The sequence below is a fragment of the Hesperophylax consimilis genome, chromosome 12, assembly GCF_061612785.1.
Source record: "Hesperophylax consimilis isolate HC1 chromosome 12, BYU_Hcon_1.0, whole genome shotgun sequence".
Taxonomy (NCBI): Eukaryota; Metazoa; Arthropoda; class Insecta; order Trichoptera; family Limnephilidae; genus Hesperophylax; species Hesperophylax consimilis.
The window spans coordinates 10,126,983-10,152,606 of NC_142847.1; the positions used below are offsets into that span (position 1 = coordinate 10,126,983).

Here is a 25,624-nt window from a genome sequence, read left to right on the forward strand (position 1 = left end):
AAAGATGAGACAGGCCCTGAAGGAAATTGTTTACCTCAGGGCCTCGTGTGTGGAGTTAGTGTAAGAACAATATGGTTTGGAAATGTGGAACGGTGTATGAAGAATAATGCGACTCGAAAGTTTAGTAGTAGTCGGGGACGCCTGAGGAAGACAGCACGACCAAATTAATCAAATACTTGAATTGGGGCATGTCAAGAGCCTTAATAATGGAAAAGTATGTATAAGACGATGTATGGATGTAAATGAACCAAGAAATGTGTGCAAAGAGTTTTTTTAACGTTATCTTCACACAGGAGACCCCGAGGAAAATGATTTATCTTAAGGTTGTTTGAAGGAGAGAGGAGAGGAAAAGGATAAGAGGGGTGGGTAGGAATCTGGGTGTCAGTGTGCCCAGGAGCGACGGACGTATAAATCCATCACTCCCACTTCATCTGCTGCCAAGACCTGGACAAACATTACTCCATGAACCTGGGCACCCCTGCTACGTCGCTAAACATAGCGAACCACTTGGGGTAACCTATGGCAGAGGTGTTGGCTATCCAATGAATAGTTCCTGGGGCGAAGGTACCCATACCCGCCTTCCAGATTGAGAATTGTGTGGCGTCTATTCTCACTGACTACCACGTGATGGTTAGTTAGTTATTTCCGAATCTGCGATATCTGGATTCGTCATCTTAACCGCTCGACTATGAAGGTCATAGAATGCGCAATGCATATGAGCCTGTCCAATCTAATTATATTGTCTTTTTACTTACAATTTCTGCAATCTTCAGTATAAACTCCCACTTGCCCAGATGAGCAACCTTTTTTTTCCACCCCCCTCCTGGGGGGCGCCACTCCATGCTGCCCACCGTGTGCGGCAGGTAGCCCGAGGAAGAGGCCATCTTGGAGTACTCGGCCCTCGTCTGCATCACTCTGTCGCAGGTGGCCACACTGCCCGTCAGAGGGTCGATGTTTGAATACACGTTTTCAACTCGATCTGTCATCACTTGTTATTGTTATTTTTATTAAAAAAATCAATCAAAAACTAAAAATTTTAGACGTTCTTTTAACATGCTCACACAGCCAAATCAACGAGTATGTTATTTTGGAAAGTAAACAAAGATTCGCAACGAGATTCTGTGTAAACATACAACTTTTTTTACAGTTTGTGTCTGTTTCTCATCACAAAAACAACAATTTTCAGTATTATTTTCACTTGTTTGCAAGCTAAATCAATGTAACGTCTAATTTTATTAAACAAATATCGCTCCACGATAAACTTCTGTGTTAAAATACAACTTTTTTTAGAGTTGTTGTTAGATTTTCATACAAATATTACCGAAGCAACACTTTTTAATTACTATTTTCACAAATTAAAACTCAAATCAATAGAGTATCTTATTTTTAGTACTTTATTTAACAGCTTCAGTTCGTTTTTCATTATAATATCACAAAAACACCATTTCTTGTATTATTTTCACTCATTTAAAGATAACAATATCACAAAATAAACACTTGGTAACACCGAAATTCTAAACAAACTCTGTCTATCTGACAGTAGTTTGTCGGCGTTCTGTTTTCCCGGCACGTTTCGTTATGTTTTCGTTCGCACTTTGCAAACCCGTTTTGTTTGCAGCTGATATTTCGACGATATTCTATCAATAACCTCACATTACAACAGTGAACCGTGTCTCCCGCATTCTGCACATCGTCAACTGGTTGATTTGAAGGTGTAAACGTGTGTCATGGCAGATTAGCGAAAGATCTAGAATGTTTTTGGTCTGATTGGACGGACATTATTAAACCAGCGGAGGTGTGTTGGCTGGTAGGCCCGATGATGCACTCGCTGCCGGTACTCGGCTGTGCGGAGTTCGGAGTACGATCGCGAAGTGATTTTATAACTCGTATTAGAAATATTCAGCGGGCGGCGGTGTTAGTCATAACGTCATAACAGCATGTTGAGATAAACACAATCTTGCGGGGGCAGCGTTCGCCAACCGGCGGTTTTTCTGTTTATATTTATATTTCGTCAGTGTTTTATGCAAACACTGACGTTTTTATCAAAAACTATTCATAATAATTCAGATGTCTTCACACTTTTTGTTGCCTGATTATAAACGCAATGATGTGTATTATCGAACGCCCTGAATAAATGAATATTAGTCATACTCGAAATTTATTGGACAGTTTTTGCTTCAAATAATTTAACGTGCGTATTAAACGTACCCATATTCCACAACACTGGTTAATAACAATAAATAAATTAATAATAACAACAACAAAAAACTATTTAAAAGATCGCTAATCCACAACACAATAATCACCATAATCATAATCAATAAAAACAAACAAATAAAAACTTTAAAAAACTAATCTCTTTATAATCTTAAAAAGTTTTTCCATAGAAATTGAAAAAAAAATATTCATAAACTATAAACGGATGCCTTCAACTGGAATCTAGTGAGAATAATATTATTGTAATTTTTGGGTAAAATATCAGAATATTTTAAAAAAATAACATTTTCATTCAATTTAATTACTATAACAAGACAACTATTTTCGTTGGGGGGAGATTGGTTGGGGAGCAAAAAGAATGCCTTAATTTTCCTTTTTTTTCAAAATTTATAAGTTCACGGTTTCGACCACCATATTTTTGATCTGACGTTTGTCGTAAGTTATGTTTGTTAGGTAGGAAATACGCATTAATTATTTAAATAACCCAAACTAAAAGCCTAAAAACCTATATTTTAATAATGAAGCTTAAACCAAGTGTTGTTTTTTGAAATGCGTATAAAGCGTGTACAGCGATTCTGAAAAATATTACTTTTTTCGATAGTTCGATAGTCATGTTAAAATTGTCACAAACTGGAATTAGGTATAGATTACAAAAATAGATATGTTTGGTATGCGTGCGAAACTTATAAAATTATGACTGCAGCAAGACCGATAGTATAGGATTGTGTCATTTCGAGTTCCAACAAAGAAATATCTATATTAAGTAACATAAAAACAAACATTTTTTCACTACACGCAATGTACCACGAGGAGATTTTTACAGTATGGGTTTTGTGTTTTGGTATAAATTTATTTCTTCTCCCTAATTATCTAACGAGAAAAACTCTAATTTAATCCCTCAGACGTATTTCGTCAGATGGTTGGGGTATTTCCGCTTTGCAATAAAATAAATGGAATATTTAAACATTTAGTTTTTACAAATTTTAATATGAACATTTTTTTAAATGCTTCTGCTTATGTTTTTGGAACTAAAATTACTGAAAAAACTCACATATTTTACTAGACAAACGCATTACAAACTTTAACGTCACCTCAGGTTTTTGTAGTTTCATATAAAACAAAATGAGCGAAATTTCATAATTGCGGTCGAAACCTTTATATTCATAGAGGTGTGTATTTTAATATAAAGCTAGATTTGAATGTAAAGCGTAAGGTTTTATCTTTCTAACACCGTTTAGATCTTATTTTTTCACCATAACAGTAAGGGAGATACAACTATTTCTATGAGACCATATGGGCTGTTTCTTAAAGCGAACAAATTAGGCATTAGTTTAAGTTTAATTTTATTTATTTATTATTCCTTTGGGTATCAATGTTTAGGTTATCAAAGCTACAATATTTTAATATTATCATCGTGGTACACTTAATGCATTCACTTTGTCACTTAGGGGCCGTTCAAGTATTACGTAAGCAGATTTATTACAATTATTTACCCCCTGTCCCCCCTTGTCACCAAAAGTAAGCAAAGCTCTTACCCCCCCCCCCTCCCATGCTTACGTAAAAATTTATACCTATATGCATTTTTCTGTTAATGTATTCTGTGTTTTATTGATTCATAAGCAGCACTTATAAAATAGACTTAGGATAGAGGACTTTAATGCACATAATATTCATTTAAATAAACTAAGCGAGTACCTAAACGTATTAATTATTTGTGGGCATCCCCGAATATGTATTCGGTTTTCAAACATAGACAATGTGTGGGTTGCCAATGTGTAAAAAAAAAAAACTACTGCTGAGCAGTGCTGACGTAATCACTATCTCGACCCCCCCACCCCCCCATGTCATCAAAAATAAGCAAATCAAAGACCCCCCTGCCCCCCTATAGTGCTTATATAATACTTGAACGGCTCCTTATTTGAATAAAATGAACTAATTAAAAATAAAATAAAATTTTGAAACGTTGCGTACCGCTTCTTGCAACTTTTTTATGAAAATACACGTATCGAAGTTCGCGTCTGCTCAGCGCTGCGCCGCATTTTTTTATTTTCTCTCCTCTCTCAATTTCAACTAGGTACTTACATCGGCAGTTGTTGACCCCTGTGCGGTGATAAGAGGTCGCGGTGTATAGGTCACTCAGTCCGATAGTGGGGGGGGGGAGGGAAGTGGGAGAGAAAGAGAATATCCACCATACATGTCATTATGTCACTTCTAACAACGACAAAGTATAACTTGTCTTCTTATAGCCTAGCCATTGTGAAGACACCGTTACCTTCTATTATATTTTAATAGAAATTATATTCATATTTACTCGTTTTTTGCTGTTATTTTCCTATTTTTACAGAAAGTTTGTATATTTTTTGTTTGTTGGTTTATTTTTTTGTAAATTGTGACGATTTTAGTATTTTTTATACAAACGATAACTTTTGACTATGACCTTGTGACAAATTCGTATTGGAAGTAAAAAATTATCTAGTCTATGACAACCTCATAAAACTTCTATCATTGTTGCTACGGTAAAAATCTAGTAGTATTTTTTTAAAGTGTTTTAGAAGTGTTTACTTTACGAGAACAAGGCTAAATATTGCAAGTTTATTCTTTTTTAGTATTTTTTTACAGGCCATTAATATTTTATTTGAGTATCAAATAACAAATTATTTAGATTTTATGGAGGATTTGCTGTAAAATCACCGACTTTTAATATATTGGATTATTTAGGCCCTGTTCAGATTGAGGGTGCCAAGGTACCAATGCATTGGCAAAAAATGTCAAATCTTAAAAATCGCGCAGACTGATGAAGTACTGTTAATTTATTAAAAATCTGATCAAATTATTCGATTTTCTGTTAAAAATGGGAATGCAAGTCTATAACAAACGAATTGAAAGAGTTCTCAACAAAGTATCAGCCAAAAGCAAATGTTTTATGAGGACGGCGGAACACGAACACTGATATTGATATTGACGTGCGTAAACACGTGTTTCGATATATTCTGCAGGATCATTTTTCTCCGTGTGGAACTCACAACTCAAGTTACTCGTCATTCTCACAACTACGCCTCGACATCTCAAAACAGTTCACTTGAGGAGTGTACTTAGTTGTGTAGTACGTAGGTAGTATGCAGGACCGTCTTAAACAGTGAAGGGGTCCCTGGGCATACTGAGATTGAGGGACCCTATTGAAAGCAAAAAAACATACAAGAAAACACGTCATGTGACAGGAAAATTGCAAAATAAATTCCCAGTAATTCCTCTACGTTTCCACGCTCGATCGATAAATCGCCGTCATTCGATCATGGCAGCGTCACCCAATGTCTGTGTCATGAATGTACTCATTGTAATTGTAAACGCTTTAAAGAGTAAAATAAAAAATATCTAAATCATGACGAAGTTGAGTTTCTCTTCAATTTCAGTGACGAAGAACTAATCGGTCTGTTGCGCGAGATTATTGTATTGTGTGAGTAACTTATTAATTTAATTCAACACGCCATGTCGCGGTCACGTTAGGTTATGCAGAGAGGTTGTGCTGGTTCACGACCTCGAATGAGTATGCCTGTTTTGGTTGCACGGAGTTTTTATTGCAGACTCTGGCAGTAAATAGTAATAATAATAATAAAACGTGAAGAAGGCGACTTCTCACAATTAAGGATGCTTGCCATTTTTATAAATATATTTGCTGTGCTCAGTTTCTTATCTGAATAATTAGGTTCTCCAAATCTTACTAAATATCCAAATAAAAAAAAAAACAATCTACAATCCCATAGAACTTTTGTCATTCCTATGCCATACGTAGCAATGCTAAATCATGTTTTTTTGGTTTGAAAATTTGATCAATTAGAAATGTTTTAGATGCTTTAATTAAATACTACGAGTAGAACTTCTTAAAAGTCTTTTAATAAGCCTAGAAAAAATAATGTATCAGGCCTATAAAAACTGCTTTAAATTTCAAAATCTCCTACTTACGAACGCATTTTCGGTTACGGTCTTATTGTATAATGTGGCAAATTAAGTTCTTTATAAAATGATCGTAAAACAATTAAATATTTGTGCCTGAAAGTCCGCAAAATAAAATAAAAGCCACTTTTTGGCCATGTTTTTTTCTTGTATTTATCAAAAAATACGGATGGTGTTGAACGGGAATTTAAACCTTATCGCCATCTACATAAGGGGTGTTATTGCTAGCGACTTGATTGATTGACGTATGGCATCGCCAAAATAAAGCCAGAAACTTAAGGACGTAAGTGAAGCAGCCGTGCACAAACATAAGCGACGCGCGGCCCTAATATATTGTATAGACCTGCCGTTGAATTTGCCCTATCAAATCTCTAAAGTAAGGTGGGAATCTTAACGTGATGTTGTCGTGAAGTGAAGTGAACGGTCCTACGGTCGACTTTGCCCTAGCAAGCCTAGAAAATCGAACTTTCCGTGGGGTTTATTTTAATTATTTCTAATGAACGTATTACTAAAATCTCAAATATTTATAGAGGTATCCATCGGGAAGTTACGAATTCATCGCCTAGAAAAATAAAATCTGGTGCTCACCCCTAATTTTATAGTTGGAAAAGGTTTTATAAAATTTTCATAACGTTTTACAAAAAACATTTGAATAGGAAGGTCCTGTTTTTATTAATCTTAAATATGAACAACTTACATCCGTAGGGATTCATCTAGAAACATATGAGATTTTTGTAATACGTTCATCAGAAATAATTAAAATGTGAGCGTCGAGCGAACCCCCTTTATTAGAGTGTTATGTCTCCTTAAGGCGATGCACTACGTCGTGTAATATTTTGAATCGAGCCGCTATCAATAACACACCTTACGTAGATAGCGATAAGGCTTAAATTCCCGCTTCACACCATCCACGTGTTTTGATTTATGCAAGAAAAAAACATGGCCAAAAAGTGCCTTTTATTTTATTTTGTGGATGTTCAGGCACAAATATTTAAATGTTTTCGATCATTTTATAAATAACTTAATTTGCCATATTATACAATAAAATCATAACCGAAAATGGCTTCGTAATTAGGAGATTTTGAACTTTAAAGCAGTTTTCATAGGCCTTATACATTATTTTTTTCTGGGCTTATAAAAAGACCTATCTAAAATATACTCGATTATTTCAAAGGCCAGGATGTATTCTACTCGCAGTATTTAATTAAAGCATCTGAAACATTTCTAGGCTACCAAATTTTCAAACCAAAAACACATGATTTTAAATTACTACGTAGTGCATCGCCTTAACTGGATAGTATCACAAATATTTGAAAAATACTTGGGCTAGGTACATTATAAACATCTGAAAATTTAACTGTATGATCCAATGGATATTTTGAAGAATTAGACTGTAAGCGTTATATCTATCTACGGGTGTATCGGCACGTACCCGACAAACTTTAACCAGCTATTCCTTAGCATATTTGGACTAAAAAATCTTATGTGCACTTTGCTGTCCGGTAACGTTTTTTTTTAATAAAAAAATTATTATTCATATTTTCACCACATGTCACCACTGTTTTATCCTTTGTCAAAGTTTGAAAACCCATCTGGCAATATTTTATTCGAATTCCGTTGAATAATGTACGTGTGTACCTATATTGGCGCGCTTTTACAATCACAACGAAATGGCACGGCACCTTTCGTCTCATTTTTAGCTATTATTATTTAGTGTGTGCGAAAGAGCGAAGACGCTTTTCGACATACTTGCTTATAACAGCTGTTGAACACGAAAAGCAATGCTAATGACAGTGTGATGATGGAGAGTGGAAATTTTTAATTTTTTTGTTTTTAATTGAAAAAAAATGCTACCGGACAGCAAAGTGCCCATAACATTTTTTACTCCAAATGTGCTAAGGAATAGCTGGTTAAAGTTTGTCGGGTTAGTGCCGATACACCCTGTATATAAATAAAAATGTAAATCATCGTGTTTATTCAAAATCTTAAATCTATGAAAGTTCATCACCGATTGCTTTGAAATTTTGACATAACTTTGCATTCGAATACACGTGTGTTTTTATATACCTATATTGTCACTTATGACAGGAAAAAAAATATTTTTTTCAAAATAGCGCCATCTGTTGGACGTAAGAGCAAAACGCGCTATTGTGTCTATCTGCACAGAAAGACTGAGCCACAGCAACGAGTGGTGGGGCACAGCTAGTCATAAATAAAAAAAAACTTACGGAAACGAAATGAACAGTGGTTCTCAAATATACATGTAAAGGAACTGGACAATCTCAGAGGTATTTGGAATTAACCTAGACCTAAAAACCATATGGAAAAGACCCCATTTGGAGTAAATCACTCATATCCCGTTTATGCAAACGAGTACATTTGCCAAGTGCTTGTGACATTGTTACCCTTTGAGGAATGTTACACGGAAACAATTATTCGATTTTCAAAGCAATTCCACTTTGCCAAGTGCTTGTGACATTGTTACCCTTCGAGGAACGTTACACGGAAACAATTATTCGATTTTCAAAGTAATCCCACTTTCATCAGTATTTTTACTAACAGGTCTTTGAAAAATTATCATAGCTCGTGGTTCTTGTTGAACCTCGTCTAAAAAATACCGTTTTCTTGCGTAACTCCAAAATTTTGTCTTTATACTAAAATATCCAATATTGTTTCGATGTTTTTCATGACATTAGCTTAGCACTGGTCTAATAAATGCACGGAGAAAAATGATCCTGTTATAAAAGTGGTAGCATGCCAATTTCCTGATAAAATATTAGTCGTTCAGAATATATTGAGAACACGTGTTCTTTTCCTAATAAATTTAGTAATAAATATCATTACATTCATTACGGAATGCGGCAATATCAATGTCAGTATTTGTATGAACGTGTGTTCCGCTGTCCTCATAAAACACTCGCTTTTAACTGATACTTTGTAAGGAACTCTGTCAATTCATTCGTTAAAAGCTTACAGTCCCGTTTTTAACCGGAAAACGAATTAGTAAGTTTTCTCCGTGTGTTTTTAGAGATTAGTTTTAGCTCTTCTAGTCTAGATTTAAAATGTCTTTGGAGATGATATTGGATTTTTGGGATCATTTGTTGGTTTATTTAAATAACTGTACATAAAGTGATAGATTGTTTCAAATTCATATTCATTACCTGTAGTGTGCGACATTGCAGTTTTTGATACGCTAGCAGACGTGCATTCGTCTTGGCTTGATTCAATCTTAGTTCCAAGTCATTTGCAGTCATTTGCGTCTTCAATCTCACTGAATTTTTCTTTCGCATTGCAGATTCCTATCTGACCCCCACAATATGTATGTCGCCTGCATAATATATCTGCGTAAATGCATGGATTTGTGCAGAACTCTGTTAGTGCGTTAACGTATGTGTTTTAATGTTCAACGTAGTTAATGATTCTAAAAATCTCACGTTACACGTCTTATATTTATAATAAGATCCTGTAATTTGCTTGCTGCCTGTTTGACCTCTGAACTGAGATGTCGCTAACTAAGTTAATTATGCAAATCAGATCATAAAAATATCCGTTGCTCTTCGGAGGTGATTCGATTATTTTAACATAAAAATAACTAGTTTTTTTCCGCAGTTATAATCTCTAAATAGTATAAAATAAACTCGCTATCCGTGTCTGTCTGTTTGTGCGCTTAGTTCTTCTAAACTAGGCAACGGATTTTGATGGGGTTTTCATTATCATTTAGAAAATTTCTTCCGAAAGGTTTTTATAGATAGTCTATGCATATTATATTTATATAAAGTATAGAAATGACGATGTTTTGTAATCAAGCCGTAAAAAAATATTTTCGGACGCTTACTAGTACATCGCTAACGCTGGCTAAACCTTATGAGATAACTCAAAATAATGTGCTACGGAAATGTATACCTTAAAAAAATCTACACAAATGTCCTAGATTGTATTTGTCTATCTCCTAAGGATAACCCCAGCAACTCCCGGGTAAATGTAAGCTAATATTAAAAAAATCATTTTTACTATCACAGCGGGCACGTAGACCGAGTGATTTTATCAAATGTAAAGAATTGAATAATATTTTATTGTGAAACTTAACAGTAAAATGATTTGTTGTTTATTGTCACGATTCATTGAAATAAACGTTATATTATTATCAAGGCACGAGTTTACAGTAATAACATTTTGATTTACTTTGTATGTCTTTCAGTGCATGTATCATCCATCTACTGCTCCGAGGAAGTAAGTTATGTTGGGTAATTTTTTGAAAGAATAATTTTATCTTCAAAAGTTGTGTTCTTAGGGGAGTATTTTTATTATTATTGTTAACTGCTTTAGTATTTTGCTTAAATTCGCACTAATTTACGACTTCAGAATTCGGGCATATGCCAAAAAAAAACTAATATTTTGTTGTTAAGGCCGTCGATATTATGTTGGGTTGATAATACAAATACCTACATATGGCGTTTTTATTAGTAAGTACTTTATTTTTAACTAGCTAACGTGTACCCGGCGTTGCTGGGGGTTATCTTTAGGATATACAATTACGTGTACTTTTCTGTAGGCCTTTTCAACATATAAAATTCCGTCGAACATTATTTTGATATATCTCATAAGTAGAGACCGGATTATATGCATTTACATATTTGCATATGCAAATGCATATTTAGACCCTTTTCAGCGGTAGTTGCATATTTTAGCAAATAATTTGAGATCTTGCATATTTACGCTTGATATCGTTCAGATGCCTCACATAGCGACACTATAGACGTCAGATAGCAAGGCGCGCGGCCAGCGAAGCTGAGCGAAGAACTGATAACTGATCTTACTGATCGCTACGGCCGGCGGCCGGAGCGGGGGGGAACCTCTCTCATCTTCGCCTGCGCTCGCGCCTACTCGGCTTAATTCGGCTAATTGCCGAAAAAAATTCATTCATTCTTATGAGGGGTGATTTGGTATATTTTTATGGTAATTCAGTGAATTGCGAATTTTGTTTTTGACTGGTCGTACGCGCTGTTCTTTAGAGTTTCGTCTAGTGTTTTGTTTGTTTGCACAAAGTTGAACATTGTGAAAGTGAACCATGCCCCCTGATAAAAAAGTGCCCATACGTGGATAGCTGAATATCCTGGAATATTTACATACGACGGAAAAGTTTTATACTGCCGAGTTTGCGAGAAAAACATTTCTAGCACAAAAAAGTTCCAAATAGATCAGCACGTCAAAACCAGTGTTCATATACCGCAGGAGTGCAGAAGTAGGGCCCACGACAACAAGTTTTTACAGTGGCAAGTAGCAGTAACAGTGAAGTAACCTCCAAAGGTAAACAACAAAATCGCTTTAGCATGGATCTATGTGAAGCATTTCTTGCAAGCAATATCCCTCTATACAAACTGACAAATCCTGCCTTGAAGGATTTTCTCAGAAAATATTGCATAAATCAAAATATACCGTATGAATTTACTTTACGTAAAAATTACATACCATCAATTTATCTACATGTCCTGGAAGAAATACGCAATGAACTCAAGGATAACATCATATGGATTTCAGCTGACGAAACCACCACACTTGCGGCCGTTACATTGCAAATTTGATTGTTGGTGCATTAAAACTTGAACCTTCACCTTCCTATTTGGTGGCCTGCAGAGAACTTGAAAAGGCAAATCATTCTACGATCGCCAGATTTGTGAATGAGGGTATAAAAAAAATATTTCCTGAATCTTCTGCGGATGAAAATGTGTATGTGTTGCTCTCAGTCCTGCCCCCTATATGATCAAAGCAGGCAAAGCCCTCCAAGTATTTTATCCCAATTTGATTCATGTGACGTGTTTTGCTCACGGAATTCACAGACTCGCCGAAGAAGTGAGATCCACGTTTGCGAATGTAAATAACCTGATTTCATTAGCAAAGAAAGTGTTTCTTAAGGCGCCTGCTCGTATAAAGGCCTACAAAGAAAAACTGCCAAATATCCCTTTACCTCCTGAGCCAGTAATAACACGTTGGGGTAGGTACATGGATCGAAGCTGCGATGTTTTACCATGAACATTTTGAAGCCATCAAGGGTGTTATCAATGACTTCGATAGTGCAGAGGCTTTGGCAGTTTTCCAGTGCAAAGAATCGTTTGACGACGCCAGTATTAAAAAAAACCTAGCTATGATTACCACTCATTTCGCCTACATACCTGCAAGTATAAAAACGCTTGAAACTCATGGATTGGCGTTGAATGCATCTATTCAGGTTATGAAGGAAATTCGCCTTATGAATTCCTCTTTGCCAAAGCTATTCCCGACTAAACTCAAAGAAAAATTTGAAAACATACTGAATAATAACCCAGGGTTTGAACCTTTGTGCCAAATTGATAACCTTATCAACCAACGGGGCAGGTGAAATTTTGCCCGGAACAATAAGTTCAAAAATCGCACCCAAATTTAAATTCTGTCCAGCCACATCAGTAGACGTAGAACGTTCCTTTTCCGCTTACAAAAATATATTAAGCGATCGTAGACACAATTTGTCTACAGAACATTTAGAACAGTACTTAGTCATATACGTTTTTAAAGGTAAATTCTAAATTTTATTGTTAAATACATTTTATAATTGATATTTTCGAAAATATAATTGTTACCCTTGAGAACTAATAGCTTACTAAAATAAAAAAAAATATGTAAAAATACGACTTCCTGTATTATTTCACGTTGCATATTTTGACCCTTTTTATGGATTTTCGTGCATATTTTAGCTATTTTTATTGCATATTTGCATGCATATTTTGGGCTATTTTTGTTGCATCTAATCCGGTCTCTACTCATAATCATTAGCCAGCGTAAGCAATGTAAGGGCCCAAAAATATATTTTTTACGACTTGATTACAAAACATCGACTTTTCTCTACTTTCTATATGTATAATATGCATGTTTTATGTATACAAACTTTATTGAAGAAATTCGCTAAATGATAGTGAAGATTCTATCAAAATTCTTTACGTAGTTTAGAAGAACTAAGCGCACAAACATACAGACACGGATAGCAAATTTATTTTATACTATTTAGTGATTTGTCACATAATATTCTGTATTAGCCCGTCGTCCCACGTACCGGCAAGCATTCGATATAAACCGAATGCTGTTAGCCCTGCGCAGAAAAGTTCTACACTGAACTGCGCTGCAGACCGTTACCCTACTATAAGCCAACTTAATTACCTGTACAGGGTCTTGCAGCATTCGTGTTATGTCGATTGCTTACCGACCCGTGGGCGACTAGCCTTGATGTAAAGCTAAATATAATATTAAATACGTAAGTATTTTCGAAACCGGTTGACTTCTACTGAAATTTATACCGGTCAAAAAACCATTACAATAACCATTTATGTATTTATTTATTACATAGTAACTTAGCTGTTTAGTATTCACCTTTAACAATGTATACGTTCGAAATTTGAACATCAGCAGCTTAGTGAAAAAAAATTGTAATTAATTAAAGATAATTACGTATCTAAAATAATCTCGTCGAATTTAATGTTTCAAAGACCCAATCCTGTCTGATTACGTCTAAAAGGGATCTAAATGATAATCTAGTCTCCTTCAACGGAAGCAATCTTCCGAACAGGCCTTCCATTGATATGCTTGGTATAACTATAAGTGACCAGCTCAGGTACGGGGGCTCCATCGAAGCCAGAGTAAAGTTGGCCTCTCAGAAGCTGGGCGTACTGTACAGGGCCCGCAGATACTTTATTAGTACACAACTGCTGACCCTGTACAAATCGCAAGTGCGCCCTACTGTCGAATTTGGCAGCCATCTCTGGTCCGGAGCCCCTAAATACCTGAAAAAAACCCTTGACTCTGTGCAAAAACGGGCGGTCCGTTTGATAGATTCCCCAATCTTAACAAGCGGACTGCAATCTTTAGAGCACAGGCGTCAGGTAGGTATGCTGTCCTTGTTCTATCGGTATTACAATGGAAGATGCTCTGAGGAACTAGCGTCATTGATCCCTTCGGCACCGGTGCGTAGTCGGGATACACGCCAAACGCGCGCCCATCATTTGTACACGGTTGACATTTGTCACATGAGAACGGGTCGCTTCTACGATTCGTTCTTAAATTCAACAGCTCGGCTGTGGAACGAACTGCCGGCCTCTGTGTTTTCTCCCTCCTACAACATGGGACTCAAGACCCATGTTTACTCCTTCCTCTCCACAAAAAGACCCTCCACACAGCATCCCCAAAGATGACATAGGCCCTGGGGGAAATTATTTTATTCAGGGCCTCCTGTGTGGAGTTAATATAAAAAATAAAAATAAATTACGTACCTTTATAATATTTTTTATTTTGTTTTTCGTAATGTTAATGAATCGTAATAAACCACATGACAAGAATGACAGTGACTATTCAATGGATGTTGATATCGGAACAGTTGTTTTGTCCTTTATTTATTTATGAACATAACGTATGAACATAACGTATGTACATACTGTGTTGTCATTCGATTTCCGCAACAATGGGTTTTTATTTTGAAATAATTAAAATACTTTCTATGAGAAAGAGATTACTAAATGAATTATTGCAAACTTGTCACGTAATGCGTTCATTTAAAAAAAGTACAACAGTAATATTCTACCAATAACTTTGAAAATAATATTGTACATGTACATACAATATACAATCTGGTTTAAACTGGATATAAAAATTTATAAAGCTCTGCGTTCAATTTGTACCGTACACGATGCATGAAATATTGTTCACACGACGCGACGTGTTAAAAGTAATATAATTTATAAATAAAACAATAACTTAGTAAACACCACTTTTGTTGCCGACCGGGTTTTGCTGCAAGTAGCGTAGCTTCTTTAGGGCTGTATAATACTGTATTAAAATTTAAAATCTAAAATCTACAACCTAAGTATCGGATTTTTTATTTAGGTAGATTTGATTGTTGATGACTTTTCAATTTTCTTATTATGACTACCACTATGTTTCCAACTCCATACTTACTCCTACAACCTCCTCCAATGGAACTAAGCCCAACTTATTACAACCCTAAGTGTAAGCTTGATATACTCGCACATTTCAAAACACCTTCGTAACCTTCACTGGCTCAAGTGCCCTGAAAGAATCCAGTACAAATTGTGCTGGATTGTGTTTAAATCCATCAATGAAATGGCCCCACCCTACATCTCTGAACTATGCGTCCCGGAAAACACTGGTCTGAGGCAGTCAACTCTTAGATCAGCAACATCAACAGCTGTAGGCAGACTGATGGAACCTAAGTTCAAGCCAAATACTAAACGTTTTGCAAGTTATTATTTAAAACATTAAGGCGAATTATTTGTTTACGCCCGTACATACACAATATGAATATGAATGAATAGTTTTGTATGTATAAACACTCAATTATTTCAAGAAAGGCATGTAAATACAGTATTGGATTGAATTATCGGCGCAGACAAATAATTCGTCTTCATATTGTAAAGCAATACCTTGCAAAATGGGTATTTAATTTAAATAATTTAACTAACGCCATCTATGAACGCGTAAATTATAACAAACGTTGCGTTTAACCTTATTTATAAAAAATAAAAGTGGTGTTTACTAAGTTATCACGAAGTAACTGCCTCACATGTGCAAATATAATTTATATTGAAAGGTACAAAAATAAATTTTTTCGACCAGTTTTGAATAGCATAATAATATATTTTTTCAAATCATGCCAGATGACCAAAGATAACATGCCTTTTATTTTTTCATGTCTTTGTTGATAGTTTTTCATAATTTTTCATAAAATGAAATGCTTTTCTCGGTACGGCCTCTGTAGAGTAATCGTATTAGTACATTTAATGTTACTTCTAGAAGATTGCGATGAATACAAAAACTTTTCTTGATGGTAAACATTACTTTGAATTGATACCAACAGGTGTCGTTAGTTGCATTTTCTTGATGGTAAATATTGCTTTACTTTGATACCAACAGGTGTCGCTAGTTGCAATTTCTGGATTTCAGGCTATGTGAAAATATGTTTCGTTCTGTAAAATATTTTTTTCTAAGCTATTTTTTCATTATTGCACTTGAAACGCAGGATTAAATAATGCGTTCTAAAATGTACATTGCAGTGCAATCATTGAACATTTGTTTCTTTAATATTCATTTAAGCATCTACCCAAGTATAGTAAAAATGATCAATTTATAATTCATACATATATAATCTACTTACGTTACTTCTTTCTTGAGTGTTTTTTTCACGTAAGTGCTACATTATTACTTATTATTGATTATCTTCTCTTTTAGTGAAACAGATTTTTTTTATATTTAACCAGCTGTAGTCCCCGGCGTTGCCAGAGCTTTATACAGAGTTGTTTGAAATCAGATGTACACGGTGACCTTCCTCTTGTTGTTTGGAAGTTCAAGTGTGCAAAATTTCATCAATCTTAATAAAACTGTAGATTTGTACACAAATCAAATCCACGCCGCCTGTCAGTCAGCCACAAGCAGACAATCAACTTGTTATATTTGAGAAAAATAAAAAAGTGTTAATTAATAACTCGAAAATTTATATTAAATTAAATTTATTCGTACAATAAAACATAAATTTGGTAATCTTAATTAAATATAACGCAAAGTTTGTTTTTCGTCTTTAAACATCCTTTATTGATTTAAAACTAAACATAATAATTATTCACTTAAATAAAAAATATTGAATTTGTCTCCAAACACTTTCATATTAAGGCGATGCACTACGTCGTGTAATATTTTGAATCGAGCCGCTATCAATAACACACCTTGCGTAGATGGCGATAAGGCTTAAATTCCCGCTTAACACCATCCACCTGTTTTGATTTATGCAAGAAAAAAACATGGCCAAAAAGTGCCTTTTATTTTATTTTGTGGATGTTCAGGCACAAATATATAAAAGTTTTTCGACCATATTATAAATAACTTAATTTGCCATATTATTCAAAAAAACCATAACCGAAAATGGGTTCATAAGTAGGAGATTTTGAACATTAAAGCAGTTTTCATAGGCCTATACATTATTTTTTTCTGGGCTTATAAAAAATACTCGATTATTTCAAAGGCCAGGATGTATTCTACTCGCAGTATTTAATTGATGCGTCTGAAACATTTCTAGGCGACCAAATTTTCAAACCAAAAACACATGATTTTAAATTACTACGTAGTGCACCGCCTTAATAAAGTTACTATAATTTATTATTAAAATACTTTTATTATTTGTTTTAATAATATTCCTAATGTTTGGCAAATAAATTCAGTTCCTCTTCAGTCAAACAATCGGAAATTTAAATACGCACTTAATATTTTGGCATTGATTTTAATTGTTGCATCAAAACAAATTAACAGACACCATTGTTCTCAAAACGTATTGATTGATTCTGTTACCTCCGGATATATTGGTTTGTTTGTCTAGGTTTAGAGGGATGTATAATTACTATAAAGATTACGAATATGGGTCAGAAAGCAATGAGGAAATCACACAAAACTAATCAAATAGTTGTAATCGTTTTTATTATTGTTTATTCTACGATTGGATAAAACAAATAATAGCGTTCGTGTGGAACGAATCAATTCCGAGTGTAGTAGTTATGTTAAGATGTGATAAACGGCTGAATGATTCGCGGAATAATTTGATTACATAGGTACTTAATCAATTGACATTACTTACTGATTACTAATTACCGATAGAATTTTGGCATACCTCGTTTTTTGTCAAGAAAGGCTAACGTCATTGCTTCCTTGTAGCGGAATCCAAAAGCATAGAATCAATTATTTATTTGATCATTAAAGGTAATGCTTCATAAAATAATTAACAAAATAACTTTGAACTGCCATTTCGCAGTGGAATTCAATAAATCTCAATACAGGCATTTTCCGAATGGTGTGATTAAACGTTTGCTAGGGTATAAAATATCTGGCATGCGCACGGAGGAAAATGAGTTTTGATAATTTATTAAAAATCTCTTACAATTATTGGTAATCCGGTTAAAAATAGGATTACAGGTCTTAACGAATAAATTAACAGGTTTTTTGATAAACTTTTAGTAAGTTATGTCGGATGACGTGTTCATGAAAATTCTAATATTTTCGCATTTCGTCATTATATTATCAGGTACATGAACACGTGTTCATGCACCATTAGATAAGTTTATCAGGAAACGGCCTGAAATCCCGTTTTAACCGGTTACCAATCTCTTCAATAATTTGAAGAGATTCTTAATAAATTAGCAATAATCATTTTTCTCCGTTCACAAATCTTGCACAAATTAGTGATGTTCATTTCAATGTAAAAACGAGCACTAAATATATCATACATTTTTCATATTGGTGATTTGAGTATAAAACATGTTTTATTTGAGATTTAAATTGCTTAATTATTTATTTAGAATCGTTTATTATGTTGCTTTAATCCTTACAATAAACTTTCATAAATATTTTAGATTGATTGTTTAAAGTCACACTTGATTCATTTGTCTATGCCATCGATATTATGAATCTTATTCTGACAAATATTACTTCAATAATTTAAAATACATAACGTCCTGAAATGTATTACCTTAGAATAAGTGATTCTCACCGAGATTCCAAACTAAGCAGTCAGTTTGTATAAGTTAATGTTACACATAGATTAAAAAGCAGGGGAGATGGGCTATGAACATAGAATAAAGAAGAAAACATAGAAGTGCCTTCCATGTAATTTGAATGGAAAAAAATGTGCCACTGACTTAGTTCCTTTTGTTTCTAGACCATTTAGCACGCGGTCTGTCTCTCTTACACTTTCCTCAATTTTTATAACGCCATCCTATTTGAGTTTCATAATCATGGTGAAACGCAGTTTTTTATGGAGATGTTAGGACCGAATTTGGCTTATATTTGGACCGCAATATATTTGGTTTACGAGGCACTTCTTGTGTTCTTCTTTATTCTATGGCCATGAACCATTATTAGTCCGCTGAAATGTTGGTATGAAATCAATATCGTCTACGTATAGCAAAAATGATGTCACTGAAAAGTGCTCTAAATTTTCCTCAGGGCTTATATCATCTTTGGGAATGCTGTATGGATGGTTTTTTAAGTGAAGAAATGAGATGAGGTTCTGGGAAGGAGAAAGGTATCAGGAGTGGGAAGGCATCTGAGGGTCAGTGTATCCTGGAGTAACGGACGCATGAATCCATCTCTCCCACTGCGGTCGAGTTTGTCGGATAGGTCAAAGGGAGGTGGGCAAACGCATCCACCGCCAAAACCCGGACCAACATCACCCCATGAACCTGGGGCGCCCAAGTCACTAAATGTAGTGAACACTTGGAATGACTGCTGGAAGAGGTGTTGGCTATCCAATAAACGAACGGTATCCATACCCGTCTCCCAAATTGAATCCCTTTGTTTATATTTTCTACGACTACAGTACCCCTGGTGTTGCGACAATCTCAGTGACGGTTCGATTGAGATGATGATGGAGTATTTGTACGAGTTGATGGCTGATGAGGATGATGGTTAACTGGTGGACTACGGTTCCTCTCGATATGTCAGGAGGGCGTCCAGCAAGAAGATGCAGGCGTTGAAGATAGCGAACACTCCAGAAGAGCAGAACATGTCCATGTATTGCTTGCTGGGGTGGAAGATGTGATTGTACATGTATTTGGACCAGTCTGGAATTAAAAGAGATTAATTATCTGATCGGAAGAACATCCAATGCATTGTTGATTCAGTTCGCATTCATAATTAAAGTGACCTTGTGGTAATCTTATCACAAAAAGGCGTTACATAGAGTTAAACATTTATATGTACCTATCTATATATATTTCTAACGTAACCTCTTTTTCGATTTGTAGTTATTTAGACAAATAGTAACATAGACATAGACAAAATAAGTTTCTTTCTCTGATTTTTTATAGTGAATACCTCACAAGAGTCCCAACTGCTCCCGTCTGGAGCCAGTGAGACTATGGCATCCCCAATTGGGGGATGTTGTGAGGCTGAAGGTAAGCGGGGAAGGGAAAGAGGAAGGTGGGGAAGTACCTGGCTATTCAGATCTAGTCACTAAACACGGCTAAAGCCATTTGGAGCAACGTTTCAATTCTGAATGGTGGTCTTACACCAGGGCGATACTGGTAGTATCTTCCATTCTGGAACGTGCCGCAAATATACTATATATTATACTATATTATTATTTTAATTAATTAATTGTGAAATAACACAAATTAATCAAATAAAATTTATTTGCGCACGCCGGGTTCGAACCCGCGACCTTCGGAATGGCAGTCCAATGCGTTACCACTGGACTATGCCGGCCTTGTGGAAAACCAATTTTATTGATTAAGAGGAAACTACAAGCCAAAAATGTATATATTATTGGCATACTGTAGGTCAGGGGTCTCCAAACTTTTCAGCCGGAGGGCCACATTGACTACTCCAGTGAGTTCGGAGGGCCAAAACCGTTTTAATTTCTAGACACCCATATTTTCTGTCCTAGGGAGGGTGGGGATAGACAATAGAATTTTCAGGGATGAAAATATAGCTTTAGATAACGTAGCTTTGAAGATAATTTTTGATACTCGTTTCTCAGACCTTGATATAATTGCGAATCAAATAAAGATTTTTCAAAATCCTCTTGATATATTCGCGCGATACTTGTGGACGCAATTTATTGGTGCCAGGTACCTCGCCAACGAGCATATTTATTTATTCGCACGAAAAAAATCGTGGAGTTTTCGCCCCTTCTGAGCAAGGTCTTAGCCATTAGCTGTTGAGGATCCTTGATGACACTGGTCATAAGATGTCGCGGGCCGGATGGAAGACACTGGCGGGCCGGATACGGCCCGCGGGCCGTAGTTTGGAGACCCCTGCTGTAGGTAATAGGCATTAAAATCGTTTGACATTCGGAGTCTAGAAATGTTCGATTTCAAGCATAAAACTTGTTTTTTTATTTTTTTTTAAATAATTTTATAAGAAAACAAAAAAGTTAATCAAGTGAAACTGTCGCAGATAATGTAGCTATAATACTATATTTTAAAAAGTTGTTTCCTTTACGCGTTCATACATTGGAAAACGATAGGAAAACCTTCAATTTATCTAAAGGATATTTTTTGGTATTCATAATGTATACCAATTCGTTATAAAGATTTAGCATTAAGCTTCGCCTTGCAATCGCTCCATTTCAATAAAAAACATTAAATATTTAGACAAAGCTTTCTGTTTAGGTTAAATTTTTTTTGTTTTTCGTAAATTTAAGCAACCTCTTACTATTTACTCTTTAATCTTCGGTCAGATTAGTTTTTCAAATTGACCATTGGATTTAAAAAGTCCAATTTCCACCAACGGGAGCTAGAGAACTACTAGTAATGACACCCTTTATTCACTGGTAAGAGACAATCGTCTACGTATCTTCTTTTATTGCGTTCTAGTTAGAAAACCGTAAAAAAACCGTAAACCGTAGTTACGGTTTCGCTGTTGAATGAGGTTAAAGTATAAGAAATGAAAATGTCTTTATTATATATTTATTACCATCACAGACATAGGAATTAATAGACGAGAAGATAATGGCGAGGGGTAAAATCAACTGTTGAAGAACGAAGGGAGTGAAGCTGACTGTGATTCGTCAATAAATCAATCTGACAGTAAATAGGCATCTCGCATTATAATATCACCATTTACTTCTTAAAAGTAAAATCTGCTTTTGAATGAATAGACATTTTTACATGGGAGCGCAAATTACTCGCCACGTTATGAACAAATTTGCTAAGTCCAAATTCGGCAAAAAATTTCTTCTATTTTCAGAGTCGAATATTTCGTTTACGTATTTAGTTAAGACACTTTTATAAATGTTCATAATTTACTTCCCAGCAACCAACCAGCTTTGTGTTTCGCGTCCAGACGTTTCTCGATGTGATAGTAACAACTGATTCATATTATACGATGTGAATATGCTTAAAATAATGCTTATATATGGAATGTAATACGACAATTGGGTTTATTCTCTTTTTCACATCTATTTTTACAAGTTTTCATATCACAAGTCAACATTTTGCCGTGTTATTTCGTAAAATGAACCGATGATGCCTCGACCATAGTTCGCACAAGAATGATGACGTCACGTTTTCAAATTTCACTTGAGGCCATTCGCGAGCACAGCCGGCTCCAATGGAACCGGTATGGGGAGTGGGGTTAATACGCTTTTAATCACTTAGGGCAGGTCTACTAATATTCATATGTCTATGATTACCATAGATAATAACTCCGCCAGCGGCAGCAAAGACGATGGCACCCACCAGGGAGAAGAGCACAGCTGTCTTGTATCCCAGTCTTTCTCCAGCCATGTGCCCCAGGATGATCACGGAGTTGATTATGATGTACCCTGGAACATGGAAAAATAATTTATTACATTAACTACTTGAGTCATAGTCATAATTCATCATATTCAGAATGAATATAACAATAAGCGATGAGTTGTTTTGAGTTATGATATGGTCACTTGGATTTGTGTCTTCTCTACAACTTAATAAAATAATACTTTGAATTTTCAATTATTAATTTAATTTTACAATAAATATACATTTTTTACATAGAGTTATTTTTAGTGTTATTAAGGAAAATAATAATGGCCTTTCCTCATCTTAAAGAGACAAGGCTCTTGTGTATGGTGAGGAAATTCTAGCTCAATGTCAATATAATCATATAGGTAATAATAAAATATTGTAAATAAACAAGAAAAAACAAGATTTATTGATGTCTGAAAAAGAAAAATATTTTTTTATACTAACGTTTTGTGGACTCTTATATCAGGTATTAGGATTTTTTCAATAGCTGAAATTCACGATTATTTTCGATAATTTTTAGATTTCAAGGAAGGTTGTTAATAAATAAGGCATCTATCTATTAGATAGAGGTATATATTTTGAATTAGCTTTGTGTTCAGTTTTGGTATTTTAATGTTATTCTGATGTCGTGCTGATATATTAAATTGTTCTCTTTTAAAACTTGTAGTGTTGAATATTTTTTGTACATTTTGTCTATTGTAGGTAAATTTAATATTGTAAAAAGAATTTCAGTAGGCAATGTAGAAAGTTTTTCAGGATTGCCTTAATATTTCTTAAATTATTTTAAGTGGATTTAAAATATATTTATATGTTTCTCCCTATTTAGCCAATATATTGTATTATAGATTGAACAATTGACGAGTAATAAAGTATATAAAATTTGACAGAAAATTATTTTAGTGTATTTAAAAAATTGGAACTGATGTTTGAAGAATTCAGAATATCCCGCGATTTTTCACGGGTCTGCAAAAGTTTTCGTTGCAACATCGATCAACGTTTGCTTTACGGATGTTCACGTAGTTGTTCCTAACTCCAATCATATGAATCACTCTGTGATTCATATGATTGACAGAACACAATAAAATGCGTAGTTTTTCTGCATGACTACAATAGGTCACTCTCATTGAACAATGGCTGTTGATTGTACTGTATCAAAGCCGCACCTATACTTACCTACGTACATCTCCGTATTATTATTCATCACCAGGTTCTAATGGGCGTGCAGCAATAAACATTTAAATTGTTTATAACAAATAGCGATCGCATTCTTTATGGCACCTGGAAGATAAAACGATCCAATCGGATAATTAGCTGCCTGTTGCATCCATAGACATAAAACGTGCCATAGATCAGGGCTGAATTTAGTGATAGCTTCAAAAGCTACGGCCAGGCCCTAGAGAATATCAAAAAGATCTTGGATGTTTTTGACAGAACTATATTCTAATGGGCATTGTACACGATTTTTGCTGTCCCAATTTCCATATGAATTCGGTAAAAACAATAGGACTTTTTCTATTTTTTGATACCGATTTCTGTCAAATATTTTTACAATATTGCGTGCTAGATATAATATAGATATATAAAAGGACACGAGTATTCAAATGCCACGTTGCGTCAAAATTTAACCGAAATCGGCGCAGAACTTAGGTAGATTTAAGATTTTGAACAAACTAACATTTACATTTTTATTTATACAGATTGTTTAATTATGGCGAATGGTTAAAAGTGTCGGGTTCTCGGTGTTCTCACCTAGTCGTATCAGGTTCAATCCTTTGCTAGTTTAGGCCCTTCCACAGGTATACTCATGTACGTCGCAAATAATTTGTCGCGACTGAAATCACTAGACCTGCGTTGGCACCAATCATTCTTGAATTCTTGAACCGTCAAAACTAGAATGCTTTCATAACCAAACAGTTGCTGTAGCTGTCATTTGTTGACTGTTTTGTTCCTAGCATTGATCTACATCCAACGCATTGTTACTAAATGTCTTACACCAATCACCATTGACATGAGTGGGAACAACCTCGCCTGGATGGTTGCGGGAGACAGGCATCGCCGACGAGTTTACAAAATGTCGGGTATCGGATACTTCCGTATCTCCGTGGAAGAATCTTCATTGTGCAATCAATTTTTTTCCGATTTGAAAGTAGGAGGAATTAAAATATTATCAAATTATTCGTAGCCCGGGAATGTAAAATAAATTGTCAGAAAAAATCGATTCCAACGCTGTACTTATAGGTAAATATAATTTAATAAGTTGTTAACCTTGTACCTTCAGCTATTTAATATGAAGATTACCTGGGAATGTTATTTTTATAGCGTTAATAGATTCATGATCAAATACAGATATATTTTGTAATATCATGTGCGTGTTAGAACATTGTTATATGTTAAGTAAAACGTTAGTACACGCAGCCCTTATTTCTGAAATATATTCTCACCATCAGCAAGGTTATGCAATGTCGGATAAATTAATTGCACACCTGCAGCAGTTTTTGTTGTTGTTATTGATTTAACTCATACTTACACCTCGTACTACACTTTAATTAAATACATTTTAACGATTACTAGTTTTAGTATCCGGATATGCCAGTACTTTGTTCCCAGTAATATCACACCATTCAGCACTTGTACATTGAGGAGATTTTTTACTAACTATTTTCATCTACCAGCACATATATAAGGTTTTTTGGATGCTCCACTCGACTAATCAAGCATACTAGCAGATAAAAACCCGCTGCCGCGGTTACAAACTTCAACAACAGTTCTTTTTGAAAATAACAGAGGGCGAAACTTCCGTTTACAACAAACCTAAAATGCCCGGCTGCCAAAACTCTGTGCGGTGAAGGCTCATCGAAGAGTAAACTTTGTGGGATGCCTTGTTGTTCTAATCTCTATCTAATCTCAAATATTTTTCTTCATTCCAAAGTAAAGTTTGTTGTTGTGTACTAACGCTTTCTTCAATATTAATATTTTCACTAAAATCATCAATATTTATTTTACTAATCTGTGGTTTATTTATTGAAAAATGATTCGTTTTCTATACAACTGACGATACGATTTAATAGCATTGTATAAATGTGTATCAAATAATTATAAGCAATAATTAGTCTCCTGAAATATCAAAACAAATTGAAAATATCTCCCGA

General features: G+C 34.9%; 3 protein-coding genes across 3 annotated transcripts in view; 1 reads left to right on the forward strand and 2 right to left on the reverse strand.

Moving 5' to 3' along the window:
- Positions 1-1,871, reverse strand: part of LOC149419106 (uncharacterized) — a 35,211-nt gene extending 33,340 nt beyond the window's left edge. Inside the window, exon 1 of the mRNA XM_089637682.1 lies at positions 756-1,871. Coding sequence (XP_089493808.1) covers positions 756-986 — 231 coding nt within the window. The 5' untranslated portion in view covers positions 987-1,871. The remainder of the gene's footprint in view (positions 1-755) is intronic.
- Positions 1-25,624, forward strand: part of Adsl (adenylosuccinate lyase) — a 136,846-nt gene that overhangs the window by 43,187 nt on the left and 68,035 nt on the right. The gene's annotated exons all lie outside the window — the stretch shown is intronic.
- Positions 16,725-25,624, reverse strand: part of LOC149419107 (uncharacterized) — a 38,233-nt gene continuing 29,333 nt past the window's right edge. The window contains exons 4-5 of the mRNA XM_089638114.1: positions 22,382-22,513; positions 16,725-19,808 (exon numbers count right to left, since the gene is read on the reverse strand). Coding sequence (XP_089494240.1) covers positions 19,666-19,808; positions 22,382-22,513 — 275 coding nt within the window. The 3' untranslated portion in view covers positions 16,725-19,665. The remainder of the gene's footprint in view (positions 19,809-22,381; positions 22,514-25,624) is intronic.